This window comes from Propithecus coquereli, unplaced genomic scaffold, assembly GCF_000956105.1.
Source record: "Propithecus coquereli isolate 6110/MARCELLA unplaced genomic scaffold, Pcoq_1.0 Scaffold239, whole genome shotgun sequence".
NCBI lineage: Eukaryota > Metazoa > Chordata > Mammalia > Primates > Indriidae > Propithecus > Propithecus coquereli.
The window spans coordinates 363,871-378,435 of NW_012147941.1; the positions used below are offsets into that span (position 1 = coordinate 363,871).

General features: G+C 40.1%; 1 protein-coding gene across 1 annotated transcript in view; it reads right to left on the reverse strand.

Moving 5' to 3' along the window:
* EPB41 (erythrocyte membrane protein band 4.1) overlaps positions 1 to 14,565 on the reverse strand; it is a 136,181-nt gene that overhangs the window by 9,113 nt on the left and 112,503 nt on the right. The window contains exon 14 of the mRNA XM_012645994.1: positions 9,036 to 9,164. Coding sequence (XP_012501448.1) covers positions 9,036 to 9,164 — 129 coding nt within the window. The remainder of the gene's footprint in view (positions 1 to 9,035; positions 9,165 to 14,565) is intronic.

Genomic DNA, 14,565 nt, shown 5'->3' on the forward strand with positions numbered 1-14,565 from the left:
GTGCACATACAGTAGTAACATTCATCGGGTGTCAGGGAGGGTGGAGGAGGGGATGGGTATATTCACACCTAATGGGTGCAGTGCGCACTATCTCGGGGATGGACATGCTTGAAGCTTGAAGCTCTGACTCAGGTGGGACAAAGGCAATATATGTAACCTAAACATTTGTACCCCCATAATATGCTGAAATAAAAATAAATTTAAAAAAATTTTTTTGATATGTTTATGCTGTAAAATTCAAAAACTTCAAAATGTTGTACAGTGAAAAGTCATTTTTCCTCCCATTCCTGACCAAAGTCCCACAGTCCCAGTTCCCTTCATTAGAGGCCACTGTACTTGTTGTTGTTGTTTGAGTACCCATTCAGAGATAGTGTATTGATATACAACCTATGCACACACAGCTTTTACACACACAGCTGTTTATAGATCCCTGTTCCCTTCCATAAACAGTAGCATATTATTCACCCAATAGTGCACCATAATTGTTCACTTACCAATTTATCACATACATTGTTCCCATCAGAAGCTTTTTTTAACAGTCACATAGAATTACCTTAATCGGATGTACCATAATTTATTTAACAAGCTCCCTACTGACAGACATTTAGGTTGTTTCCATGGTAATGACAACTTAAAGGGATTCCCGCCCATATGCAAGTAATTCTTTCCTACATCCTCTGCTAACAGTGTGCACAATCTTAAAAGTCATTTCCTATTCCTTTATTTTCCAGTCCCCTTCACTGCGAAGTCCTACTCACTCATTTCTCTCTCTCGACTGACATATCTCTTTCTTTTCATTTCCTCAGGCTACACTTCAGTTCTGTAGAAGAATCTCCCCAGACCTGCCCCAGTCATATTTCTGTCTCTAGGCCTCCCCCTACTTTAATTTATTCAACACACAGCTTTAGGAATCATTCTTCCAAAATCACTGCTTTATTTCATTTAAAAATTCATTTATTTATTTTTAGAGATGGGTTCTTCTTACTATGTTGCCCAGACTGGAGTGCAGTGGCTATTCACAGGTGCAATCATAGCTCACTGCAGCCTCGAACTCCTCAGCTCAAGCCAAGAGATCCTCCCGCCTCAGCCTCCTGAGTAGCTGGGACTACAGGTGCATGCTACCACACTAGACTAACTTTTTAAAAATTTTTTGTAGAGAAAGGGGTCTCACTATGTTACCTAGGCTAGCCTTGAGCTCCTGGCCTTAAGTGATCTTCCCACCTTGGCCTCCCAAAGTGCTAGGATTACAGGCATGAGCCACTGCATCCAGCCACAAAGCACATGCTTTTTAACTGCCAACCTACACTGTGTTTCCTAAATGGAGATAACATCATCTAGCTCGTGGTGATGTGAAGATTAACGGAAAGGAGTTATGTAAAAGCACCCAGCCCAAGCTTCACATGGCTGCCTCCTTCCCATCATTCAGGCCTCAGCCAAAATGTTACCTCCTCACAGAGGAATTCCCTGACTATCCTAGCCCCAAAGTAGCAACCTTTCATTAATCCCACATTGTCTAACTATTTATCCCATTTCAGTTTCTTTAGCATTAGCACTGTCCGAAATTTATTTATACATTTATTTATGGGTTTTATTGCCTGTCTCTCCTTACTAGAATGTAAGTTCCAGAGAGTAGGGACTGTATCTACCTTGTACACTGCTTGGCTTAATATATAAATGCTCAATAAATATTGTTGCAGGAACGAATTAACAGCTCATCTTATAGACGGAATAGATTTTCTTACCTTTGGCTTCTGTGAATTAAAAAAGGAAAAATAATTCAACATAAATCGACTCTAGCCCATTCAGATTACCAAAATTGAAAGAGAAATTTTACTAACAATAGGATGTAAAAAAAATTTTAAACACTTAAATCCTCATAATACCACCATGGGGTAGATATTAACATGGGCAGGGGAGATCAAGGCTCTGAGTTAGTAAATGGAAGAAGCAGGACCTGAACTCAGGTTTTTTTGACCCAAAACTCATGTTTTTAACCATTACATTAGACTGCTTTCCCCAAGTGAATTGAGTGGATATAAGCATTCAGATCCAAGACAATTTTGCTTTTAATAGTTTGGGACATCCTTAGATCAGTAATCTCTTCTAAAAAGAACTACCCCAGAAAAACCTGGCATTATTTGCAGCAAATGACTAGAAACCCTGTGAAGAAAGGTTATTTACTGTGTTTACTTTAGTCTTTGGCTCTGAAGAATCAAACCATGTCCTACCTGGGCAGCCTCGTAAGTGATGGTCTTGGTCTCAGTGTGGACGATAGGAACATCCTTGGTTGGGATTTCACTTTTCCCAGCATTGGCAGTATCTGAGATGGTGACAGTTTGCGTCTTCACCAGGGGAGGCTGTAAAGCAGTAAAGAAACAGTTATCAGAGTCCTTCTGAAGGCTGTGGAGAAGTCAATCTTCTGACATTGATCTGATCAAAGTGTCGCTTTAATCAAGCAAAAGGCTAGCTCAATCTCCAAAGGTACCCAAGACTTGGACACTATTCCAAAGTAGCCCTGACAAGGCGTCAAATCATGAGGGATATTAAAAAGCAGCATTAATATAATCACTTTCATAAGCTTAATGGAAAGCTATAAGATCAGAGAGTTACGATTGGTGATATAAAACATTTCAGACTGACCTTCAGAATTTGAATATAAAACTATTTGCCAAATAGCAATCACTTTTATTTGTCCTTGTGGCTGTACCATTATAATTAAGAAAATCAGCCACATTTCCTCCACTAAGTACAAATGGTACATGAAACAGCAATGGCACTGGAATGCATTACCGTGGAATTCATTAACTTCTTTCAAATCAATGTCAGACATTCACTTTGGAGTTACTGAGAAGAAACAGTATTTGGAAAATTGGAAAGAAAAAAATCAGTTCTACCACCACCTGGTGATTAATCTCAGAATTTCAGAAGAATGAGCATTAGCGGAATATCAAAGGCCTTTTTGTCCATCTGCTTACCTTCCCCAAGACTATAAATCACCTAAAACTACATTTGATGTGGTAAGGTTAAGTAGCCATTCACCTTAGCATAAGAAATTAGTGCCTATGATCCTGGAAGCCCCTGTGAGTGGAGTTAGTGGGAGTGGTGGGCTGCACGATGTGGCTGCAGTATATAAATTATTATTGGGGGCCTGAGATCTCATTTAAAAAATCAGCTGCCTCTTTAATTAAGAGTATTTGAATTTCTTGAGCATGATCTCATAACGCTGGAGGCTCCTCACCATAGAAGTCTCCAAAATTCACCTCCTTCCACAGCCCGCACTTGAGCAAGGAAGAAATGAACATACTTATGCCAGCTTCCTAAAGACAAATAGCTGGAGTTCACTCCTAGGAGTCTTGTTAAGTCATCAGGGGAGAAAGCATTTCCAGCCATGGAATTAATTCCTCTGAATGGACTTCTTTGTAGCAATCAAAGGCTTTAATTTTACTCTATGATTTTGAAAAAAGCGGAGAGGCCACTACCCTCACCACACCACTACCACCTCCTCCACGGGATAGATTCTGGCCCTCTGCCAAAGAGAGTCATTAGACCTGCATCATCAAATCAGTTACTACCTGGAAACTTCGAATGAGGGTGGGGAACTCGTTACCCACACGAGAATCAAGAAATGATCCATTTTGTTTTCCAAGTAGCTCTCCTGGTTCTTCACTATTCTCTGGCTTTTTTTCATCAAGTTGCAGCTGACAGGAAGCTGGTGTTACTGAGAACTTTAAGGCACTGGCCTGTTCCTCCACTCCTATACATTCCCCATTTGGGCCTCTCGGCATCTCCTTAACATCAAGAGAGCTAGCTGCCCCCTGTTCCTTCTCTTCTGTCTCCTTGCTGCTTATGGAGAGGGAGCCAAAGGCAAAGCTTTGTGGTGACTCCGACGGGGTGGGCATCTGGCTCTTACTAGGAACTACTGATTGCTTGGGGCCCTCCCATTCAGAGTCTGGATTAGTAGACGGCCCCTTTGTCACGACAGCCACCTCCTCTGTGCGAATGCCATTTATACTCTACAAATGAATGAACATACACAAAAGGAAGAAGATTAGGAATAAGTGGGGAAATATAGTGAACTCTGAGAATCAGTATGATTTTTAAGAAACTTCAAACATATTAATACTAATATAAACCAAAAATCTTAGCTGCTAAGGTGGTTAAAAGGAAGAACTGCTCTTCACTACACATAGTAGAAGCTTAAGCAATTCCAACCTCACTTTGGTCATATTTCTATAACATCGTTAATCTGAGAAATAATTTCAATGCATCTCACACAGTACTCGGCACTTTGTAATTCTATGGTCTTCCTTGTAGATCATATTCTGTTCCTACTTAAAGGAGTTACTTTGCCATTTCTAAATACCTAATTTATTACTATGCACAGGATACAAGGCAATTTATGAGTCAATCAAAACATATTCTTGAGGAGCCTGATAAGGTTGCAAAATGTTTACTGTCTCCAAGCCATCTGTATCCTCACACTAGGCCCTCAGGGAGAAGCTAAAAATCTAGACTAGTTGCCAGGGAGATAGAAATTGAGTACATCCAGCATAAACTTACTCCAATTATTGTCATGGCATCAAACATATCAAAAATAGTGAAATGTTTCTTTGTAAACAGAATAAAAATGACCCAGCAACTGAGATGTATTTCTTCACAGATGAATGACACACCACCTCCAGCCTCCGAAGAAATAAATCCTGGAAACACAGAGAGTTCCCTCCTGGGTTAAATGCCTCACGCTACAGGAAAAATAGTTCTACAACAAGCACAGCCGGCGCTCCAAAGCTGTGGATTCCTCATTGTGGATTCAACCAACTATGGATCAGAAATATTCAGGCTGGGCACAGTGGCTCATACCTGTAATCCTAGCACTTTGGGAGGCGGAGGTTGCAGGATCACTTGAGGCCAGAAGTTTGAGACCAGCCTGGACAACACAGCAAGACTGTATCTCTACAAAAAATTAAAAAATTAGCTGGGCATGGTGGCATGCACCTGTAGTCCCAGCTATTTGGGAGGCTGAGGCAGGAGGATCTCTTGAGCTCAGGAGTTTGAGCCTACAGTGAGCTGTGATCTTGCCACTGCACTCCAGCCTGGGTGGACAGAGTGAGACTCTGTCTCAAAAAAAAAAAAAAAAAAAAGAAAGAAACTTCTTGTTTGAAGATTGGGGTTTAGATCCCAGTTCAGTAACCCGTGGGAACTTGGGCAAGTCATTCTGACTTCTCTGAGCTTTAGTTTTCTCATTTATAAAAGGCAAAACTATAAGATGTGCTCTGCCTATACTATAGCACTATCTTGAAGATAAAAAGAAACTATAGAAATAAAAGTACTTTATAAATTGTTATAAGAATATAAGTTTGCATGCCAGGAGGGCTAAACCGTTCTGAAGAGCTCCTCCTCTATAAACCTACGTCTATCTTTCTCCACCTCGCATGCACTTCACGCCCTCTACTCTCCTTTCTGTCTCTGAAGAAAGTGAAAGATGGAGGAGACACTGCTATGGTTTCCTACTTAGACTCTTTCCACATGGGGAATCTTTCCCTTGATCCTCTAACCAATGTTTCCTCAAAATGGTACCGTGACTTTGAGGTTGCTTACAAAGTTAACCATCCATTTATCCTGTGACCCAGCAATTGCACTCACAGGTGTTTACCCAAAACAAGTGAAATATCCACAAAAAGATTTGTACATGAATGTTCATAGCAGCTTTATTAATATTTTCCCTAAACTGAAATTAATTCAATTGTCCATCAACAAATGAAAGGATAAACAAATTGTGGTATAGCTATTCTGTAATAAAAAGGAGTGAATTACTGATTCACATAATATGGGTCAATCTAAAAAACATGTTCAGAAAGAAGCCAGACACAAAAGTATACTACTGTATACTCCCATTTACGTGAAGTCCAAAAACAGGCAAAACTAAGCTGTAGTGATAGAAATCAGAGCAGTGGCTGCCTAGAAGGGTAGAAACCAAATGCAAAAGGCTATGAAAGAAGTTTCAGGAGTAATGGAAATGTTCTGTATCCTAATTGTGTCTTGGTTACACAGGTGTAGACGTTTGTCAAAGCCAATCAAATTGAACACTTAAATCTGTGCCTTTTCCTGTATGTAAACTTGACTTCAAACATACACACATATACACAAATAAAAAACCCCTACTCTATAGGTGGAGTGTAGTTCATGCCCATAATCTCAGGGCTTTGGGAGGCTGAGGCAGGAGGATTGCTTGAGGCCAGGAGTTTGAGACCAGTCTGGGCAACATAGGGAGACAACTTTTTTTTTTTTTTTTTGAGACAGAGTCTCACTCTCTTGCCCTGGCTAGAGCGAGCGCCATGGCATCAGCCTAGCTCACAGCAACCTCAAACTCCTGGGCTCAAGCGATTCTCCTGCCTCAGCCTCCCGAGTAGCTGGGACTACAGGCATGCGCCACCATGCCCGGCTAATTTTTTCTATGTATTTTTAGTTGTCCAGATAATTTCTTTCTATTTTTTTAGTAGAAACGGGATCTCGCTCTTGCTCAGGCTGGTCTCGAACTCCTGAGCTCAAACAATCCGCCCGCCTCGGCCTCCTAGAGTGCTAGGATTACAGGCATGAGCCACTGCGCCCAACTGGCTCTAACTTTTATAACAATTTATTCTGAACCATTAAAAAAATTTTTTTTGAAAAGTTTCTGTTCATATCCTTTGCCCACTTTTTGATAGGGCTGTTGGTTTTTTCTTGATGATTCTCCTGAGTTCTATATAGATTCTAGTTATCAGCCCTTTGTCGGATGTGTACCATTGGTATTAACTGATCAACACTTGTGTGCACATACAGTAGTAACATTCATCGGGTGTCAGGGAGGGTGGAGGAGGGGATGGGTATATTCACACCTAATGGGTGCAGTGCGCACTATCTCGGGGATGGACATGCTTGAAGCTTGAAGCTCTGACTCAGGTGGGACAAAGGCAATATATGTAACCTAAACATTTGTACCCCCATAATATGCTGAAATAAAAATAAATTTAAAAAAATTTTTTTGATATGTTTATGCTGTAAAATTCAAAAACTTCAAAATGTTGTACAGTGAAAAGTCATTTTTCCTCCCATTCCTGACCAAAGTCCCACAGTCCCAGTTCCCTTCATTAGAGGCCACTGTACTTGTTGTTGTTGTTTGAGTACCCATTCAGAGATAGTGTATTGATATACAACCTATGCACACACAGCTTTTACACACACAGCTGTTTATAGATCCCTGTTCCCTTCCATAAACAGTAGCATATTATTCACCCAATAGTGCACCATAATTGTTCACTTACCAATTTATCACATACATTGTTCCCATCAGAAGCTTTTTTTAACAGTCACATAGAATTACCTTAATCGGATGTACCATAATTTATTTAACAAGCTCCCTACTGACAGACATTTAGGTTGTTTCCATGGTAATGACAACTTAAAGGGATTCCCGCCCATATGCAAGTAATTCTTTCCTACATCCTCTGCTAACAGTGTGCACAATCTTAAAAGTCATTTCCTATTCCTTTATTTTCCAGTCCCCTTCACTGCGAAGTCCTACTCACTCATTTCTCTCTCTCGACTGACATATCTCTTTCTTTTCATTTCCTCAGGCTACACTTCAGTTCTGTAGAAGAATCTCCCCAGACCTGCCCCAGTCATATTTCTGTCTCTAGGCCTCCCCCTACTTTAATTTATTCAACACACAGCTTTAGGAATCATTCTTCCAAAATCACTGCTTTATTTCATTTAAAAATTCATTTATTTATTTTTAGAGATGGGTTCTTCTTACTATGTTGCCCAGACTGGAGTGCAGTGGCTATTCACAGGTGCAATCATAGCTCACTGCAGCCTCGAACTCCTCAGCTCAAGCCAAGAGATCCTCCCGCCTCAGCCTCCTGAGTAGCTGGGACTACAGGTGCATGCTACCACACTAGACTAACTTTTTAAAAATTTTTTGTAGAGAAAGGGGTCTCACTATGTTACCTAGGCTAGCCTTGAGCTCCTGGCCTTAAGTGATCTTCCCACCTTGGCCTCCCAAAGTGCTAGGATTACAGGCATGAGCCACTGCATCCAGCCACAAAGCACATGCTTTTTAACTGCCAACCTACACTGTGTTTCCTAAATGGAGATAACATCATCTAGCTCGTGGTGATGTGAAGATTAACGGAAAGGAGTTATGTAAAAGCACCCAGCCCAAGCTTCACATGGCTGCCTCCTTCCCATCATTCAGGCCTCAGCCAAAATGTTACCTCCTCACAGAGGAATTCCCTGACTATCCTAGCCCCAAAGTAGCAACCTTTCATTAATCCCACATTGTCTAACTATTTATCCCATTTCAGTTTCTTTAGCATTAGCACTGTCCGAAATTTATTTATACATTTATTTATGGGTTTTATTGCCTGTCTCTCCTTACTAGAATGTAAGTTCCAGAGAGTAGGGACTGTATCTACCTTGTACACTGCTTGGCTTAATATATAAATGCTCAATAAATATTGTTGCAGGAACGAATTAACAGCTCATCTTATAGACGGAATAGATTTTCTTACCTTTGGCTTCTGTGAATTAAAAAAGGAAAAATAATTCAACATAAATCGACTCTAGCCCATTCAGATTACCAAAATTGAAAGAGAAATTTTACTAACAATAGGATGTAAAAAAAATTTTAAACACTTAAATCCTCATAATACCACCATGGGGTAGATATTAACATGGGCAGGGGAGATCAAGGCTCTGAGTTAGTAAATGGAAGAAGCAGGACCTGAACTCAGGTTTTTTTGACCCAAAACTCATGTTTTTAACCATTACATTAGACTGCTTTCCCCAAGTGAATTGAGTGGATATAAGCATTCAGATCCAAGACAATTTTGCTTTTAATAGTTTGGGACATCCTTAGATCAGTAATCTCTTCTAAAAAGAACTACCCCAGAAAAACCTGGCATTATTTGCAGCAAATGACTAGAAACCCTGTGAAGAAAGGTTATTTACTGTGTTTACTTTAGTCTTTGGCTCTGAAGAATCAAACCATGTCCTACCTGGGCAGCCTCGTAAGTGATGGTCTTGGTCTCAGTGTGGACGATAGGAACATCCTTGGTTGGGATTTCACTTTTCCCAGCATTGGCAGTATCTGAGATGGTGACAGTTTGCGTCTTCACCAGGGGAGGCTGTAAAGCAGTAAAGAAACAGTTATCAGAGTCCTTCTGAAGGCTGTGGAGAAGTCAATCTTCTGACATTGATCTGATCAAAGTGTCGCTTTAATCAAGCAAAAGGCTAGCTCAATCTCCAAAGGTACCCAAGACTTGGACACTATTCCAAAGTAGCCCTGACAAGGCGTCAAATCATGAGGGATATTAAAAAGCAGCATTAATATAATCACTTTCATAAGCTTAATGGAAAGCTATAAGATCAGAGAGTTACGATTGGTGATATAAAACATTTCAGACTGACCTTCAGAATTTGAATATAAAACTATTTGCCAAATAGCAATCACTTTTATTTGTCCTTGTGGCTGTACCATTATAATTAAGAAAATCAGCCACATTTCCTCCACTAAGTACAAATGGTACATGAAACAGCAATGGCACTGGAATGCATTACCGTGGAATTCATTAACTTCTTTCAAATCAATGTCAGACATTCACTTTGGAGTTACTGAGAAGAAACAGTATTTGGAAAATTGGAAAGAAAAAAATCAGTTCTACCACCACCTGGTGATTAATCTCAGAATTTCAGAAGAATGAGCATTAGCGGAATATCAAAGGCCTTTTTGTCCATCTGCTTACCTTCCCCAAGACTATAAATCACCTAAAACTACATTTGATGTGGTAAGGTTAAGTAGCCATTCACCTTAGCATAAGAAATTAGTGCCTATGATCCTGGAAGCCCCTGTGAGTGGAGTTAGTGGGAGTGGTGGGCTGCACGATGTGGCTGCAGTATATAAATTATTATTGGGGGCCTGAGATCTCATTTAAAAAATCAGCTGCCTCTTTAATTAAGAGTATTTGAATTTCTTGAGCATGATCTCATAACGCTGGAGGCTCCTCACCATAGAAGTCTCCAAAATTCACCTCCTTCCACAGCCCGCACTTGAGCAAGGAAGAAATGAACATACTTATGCCAGCTTCCTAAAGACAAATAGCTGGAGTTCACTCCTAGGAGTCTTGTTAAGTCATCAGGGGAGAAAGCATTTCCAGCCATGGAATTAATTCCTCTGAATGGACTTCTTTGTAGCAATCAAAGGCTTTAATTTTACTCTATGATTTTGAAAAAAGCGGAGAGGCCACTACCCTCACCACACCACTACCACCTCCTCCACGGGATAGATTCTGGCCCTCTGCCAAAGAGAGTCATTAGACCTGCATCATCAAATCAGTTACTACCTGGAAACTTCGAATGAGGGTGGGGAACTCGTTACCCACACGAGAATCAAGAAATGATCCATTTTGTTTTCCAAGTAGCTCTCCTGGTTCTTCACTATTCTCTGGCTTTTTTTCATCAAGTTGCAGCTGACAGGAAGCTGGTGTTACTGAGAACTTTAAGGCACTGGCCTGTTCCTCCACTCCTATACATTCCCCATTTGGGCCTCTCGGCATCTCCTTAACATCAAGAGAGCTAGCTGCCCCCTGTTCCTTCTCTTCTGTCTCCTTGCTGCTTATGGAGAGGGAGCCAAAGGCAAAGCTTTGTGGTGACTCCGACGGGGTGGGCATCTGGCTCTTACTAGGAACTACTGATTGCTTGGGGCCCTCCCATTCAGAGTCTGGATTAGTAGACGGCCCCTTTGTCACGACAGCCACCTCCTCTGTGCGAATGCCATTTATACTCTACAAATGAATGAACATACACAAAAGGAAGAAGATTAGGAATAAGTGGGGAAATATAGTGAACTCTGAGAATCAGTATGATTTTTAAGAAACTTCAAACATATTAATACTAATATAAACCAAAAATCTTAGCTGCTAAGGTGGTTAAAAGGAAGAACTGCTCTTCACTACACATAGTAGAAGCTTAAGCAATTCCAACCTCACTTTGGTCATATTTCTATAACATCGTTAATCTGAGAAATAATTTCAATGCATCTCACACAGTACTCGGCACTTTGTAATTCTATGGTCTTCCTTGTAGATCATATTCTGTTCCTATTTAAAGGAGTTACTTTGCCATTTCTAAATACCTAATTTATTACTATGCACAGGATACAAGGCAATTTATGAGTCAATCAAAACATATTCTTGAGGAGCCTGATAAGGTTGCAAAATGTTTACTGTCTCCAAGCCATCTGTATCCTCACACTAGGCCCTCAGGGAGAAGCTAAAAATCTAGACTAGTTGCCAGGGAGATAGAAATTGAGTACATCCAGCATAAACTTACTCCAATTATTGTCATGGCATCAAACATATCAAAAATAGTGAAATGTTTCTTTGTAAACAGAATAAAAATGACCCAGCAACTGAGATGTATTTCTTCACAGATGAATGACACACCACCTCCAGCCTCCGAAGAAATAAATCCTGGAAACACAGAGAGTTCCCTCCTGGGTTAAATGCCTCACGCTACAGGAAAAATAGTTCTACAACAAGCACAGCCGGCGCTCCAAAGCTGTGGATTCCTCATTGTGGATTCAACCAACTATGGATCAGAAATATTCAGGCTGGGCACAGTGGCTCATACCTGTAATCCTAGCACTTTGGGAGGCGGAGGTTGCAGGATCACTTGAGGCCAGAAGTTTGAGACCAGCCTGGACAACACAGCAAGACTGTATCTCTACAAAAAATTAAAAAATTAGCTGGGCATGGTGGCATGCACCTGTAGTCCCAGCTATTTGGGAGGCTGAGGCAGGAGGATCTCTTGAGCTCAGGAGTTTGAGCCTACAGTGAGCTGTGATCTTGCCACTGCACTCCAGCCTGGGTGGACAGAGTGAGACTCTGTCTCTAAATAAAAAAATAAATAAATCATCTGTACTGAATATGTGCAGACGTTTTTCTTGTCATTATTCCCTAAACAATATAACCAACTATTTATATAGCATTTACATTGTATTAGGTATTATAAGTAATCTATAGATGATTTAAAGTATATGGGAGGATATACATAGGTTACACGCAAATACTATGCCATTTTATATCAGGGACTTGAGCGCTCATGGATTTTGGTATCCAGGGGAGGTCCTAGAATCAATCCTCCACAGATCCCTAAGGATGACTATACATCAAAGAGAATACGGATGAGAAGATACCATTACAGTAGATGGACCTATTCCTGAAGTTAAAAGAAAGTTGCTCTAAGTGGAAAAAAGGAAGAAGGAATTCACACTAGTAGGAAAGGAATATGGGTCATTTGAAAAATGAATAACCTAACAGAAGCCAATGTCATGGCAAGTAACACCTGTATGTGCTCACCAGAAAGCTGTAAATAAGCCATTTAGGCCTAAAATCTTGGTCAGATCATTTGGCCATATTATTAATACACACCACATAGAAACTTAATAAACTTTTAAGACAGTAATCCTGGAGTAAATGACATAGCTTAGACCAGCGTACACATTTTAGTACTCAAGTCATGTTATATGTATAAGAAAATCATTGCTGTTCCTTAACTTGTAAACCAGCCTCCACTGTGATGAATATAAACCAGTGCTCTATTAAGGAAAGGAAAGACACCACATTCAGGAACTTCAGGCCAGCTTCACTCACTCCCAAGCCATCTTAGAACATGCAACTCAAAAGCATCTCAAACTGGCACCAGCTGAATTCAGATTAGGCAGATCCTTCATTGGCTGATTATGAATATGACTTAGGACATGAAAGATGGAATTGAGAGATTGACAACAAAGCTGTCTCTATCTGCCAATATATCTGAGATACATAAAATATTCTTGTCAAGAGTATATATGAATTTCCTCATATTTCAAATGAGAATACTTGGTTTGACTCATAGGGTTCTAAGTATCAAATACAATAACATACTGTATATGAAAAAACTTTGCAAATTATTTTTTTTAAATAAATTTTCACATTTGATTGATTGATTGATTGAGACAGGGCCTCACTCTGTTGCCCAGGCTAGAGTGCAGTGGCATCATCATATCTCACCTCAACCTCAAACTCCTGGACTCAAACGATCCTCCTGCCTCAGCCTCCCAAGTAGCTGGGACTACAGGGGCCCATGCCACCACACCCAACTAATTTTTTAAAAAATTTTTTGTAGAGATGGGGTCTTACTATGTTGCTCAAGCTGGTCTCAAACTCCTGGCCTCCCAAAGCGCTGGGATTACAGGTGTGAGCCATCATGACTGGCCACACTTTGTAAATTCTAAATTCTACCATACCAATTTATTTATCTTACCACTTGATTCAGACAAGCTGCTACAGAGTTGTCCAAAAATAGATCAGCTGTTAATAAACAAATAGGCTTTCTCAAATTGCTATATGCTAACCCTAGCATTGTGAATAGCATATCCAAATCTATTCATATGGAGAGGAACTTCAAGGCCTCTCCAAATAATTTTGTTACAACTGAGAAGGCTGATTAATAATCAGGAAAATACCTAAGATAATCAAGTAAGGGCCAATTTTGGATCAGTCAGCTCAAGTAATAAGTGATCATGTGTCATCAAGAAGCTGTTTCCGAATTAAACGTTGCCAACACCACCTGACCCAAAGTTGCCCGCTGCCGAGTAAAATTGGATAGATCAACCTTTTTTTTCAAAGCATGTATAGAAGAGACCAAGGGTAAAAGCTGTAGCCACAGTAATTTCAACCCCAAAAATATTTACTGAGCACCTAATATGTATTAGTTATTAGAAATGAAAGGGAAACTGTTAATAGTTGGGTTGGATTATCATTTATAGCTCTCACATATGGTAAAATCAATCTCTCTAGTTGGCTCTGTTGTCCAGCTCTCTTGCACAACATAGACAACTATTTGCTGAACATCCTCCCAGGCATGTAGAATGGAACATGCCTCAAACTAAACTTATCCTTGCTGCTGCCTGGGCCTCGCACCCCAACTTCCTCTGTCATTTCTACCATATTGGTAGATGGCACCATCATCCATCCAGTCTTCCAGGCCATAATCCTAAGAGTCATCTTCAGTGCCTTCCTTACACTCATCTGTCAACTCCCAGAGATTATATAATCAAGTCATTTTTATTCTACTTTAATAATTCCCATGTCTGTTTGTCTCTATTCCCACATTTACTACCTTTTTTCAAGCTCTCATAATGCCTCACTCAGATCACTATGAATGCCCTCAACAGTTTTTTTCTTTCCTTTTTTCCTTCCTTTCTTATCTCAAGCCTTCCTTGAATGTATCCTTATTTTTCTGCTAAAATATTTATTTCTAAAATGGAACACTGAAAATTCCATTTTCCAGTCTAAAACCCTTCAGTGGTTCTTCACTGCTTTCTGGTTAAAGTCCAGAACCTTTAGTAAGACAGAAAATACCTCAAAATCTGACACCTACCTCTCTCTCCAGCTTAATCTTGCTATACTTTTACCTTTTCACCATTAATTCAAAACTATTTGCAGTTCTGAGAAAAGAACATGCTTTCTTTTGCCTCTGTGCCTT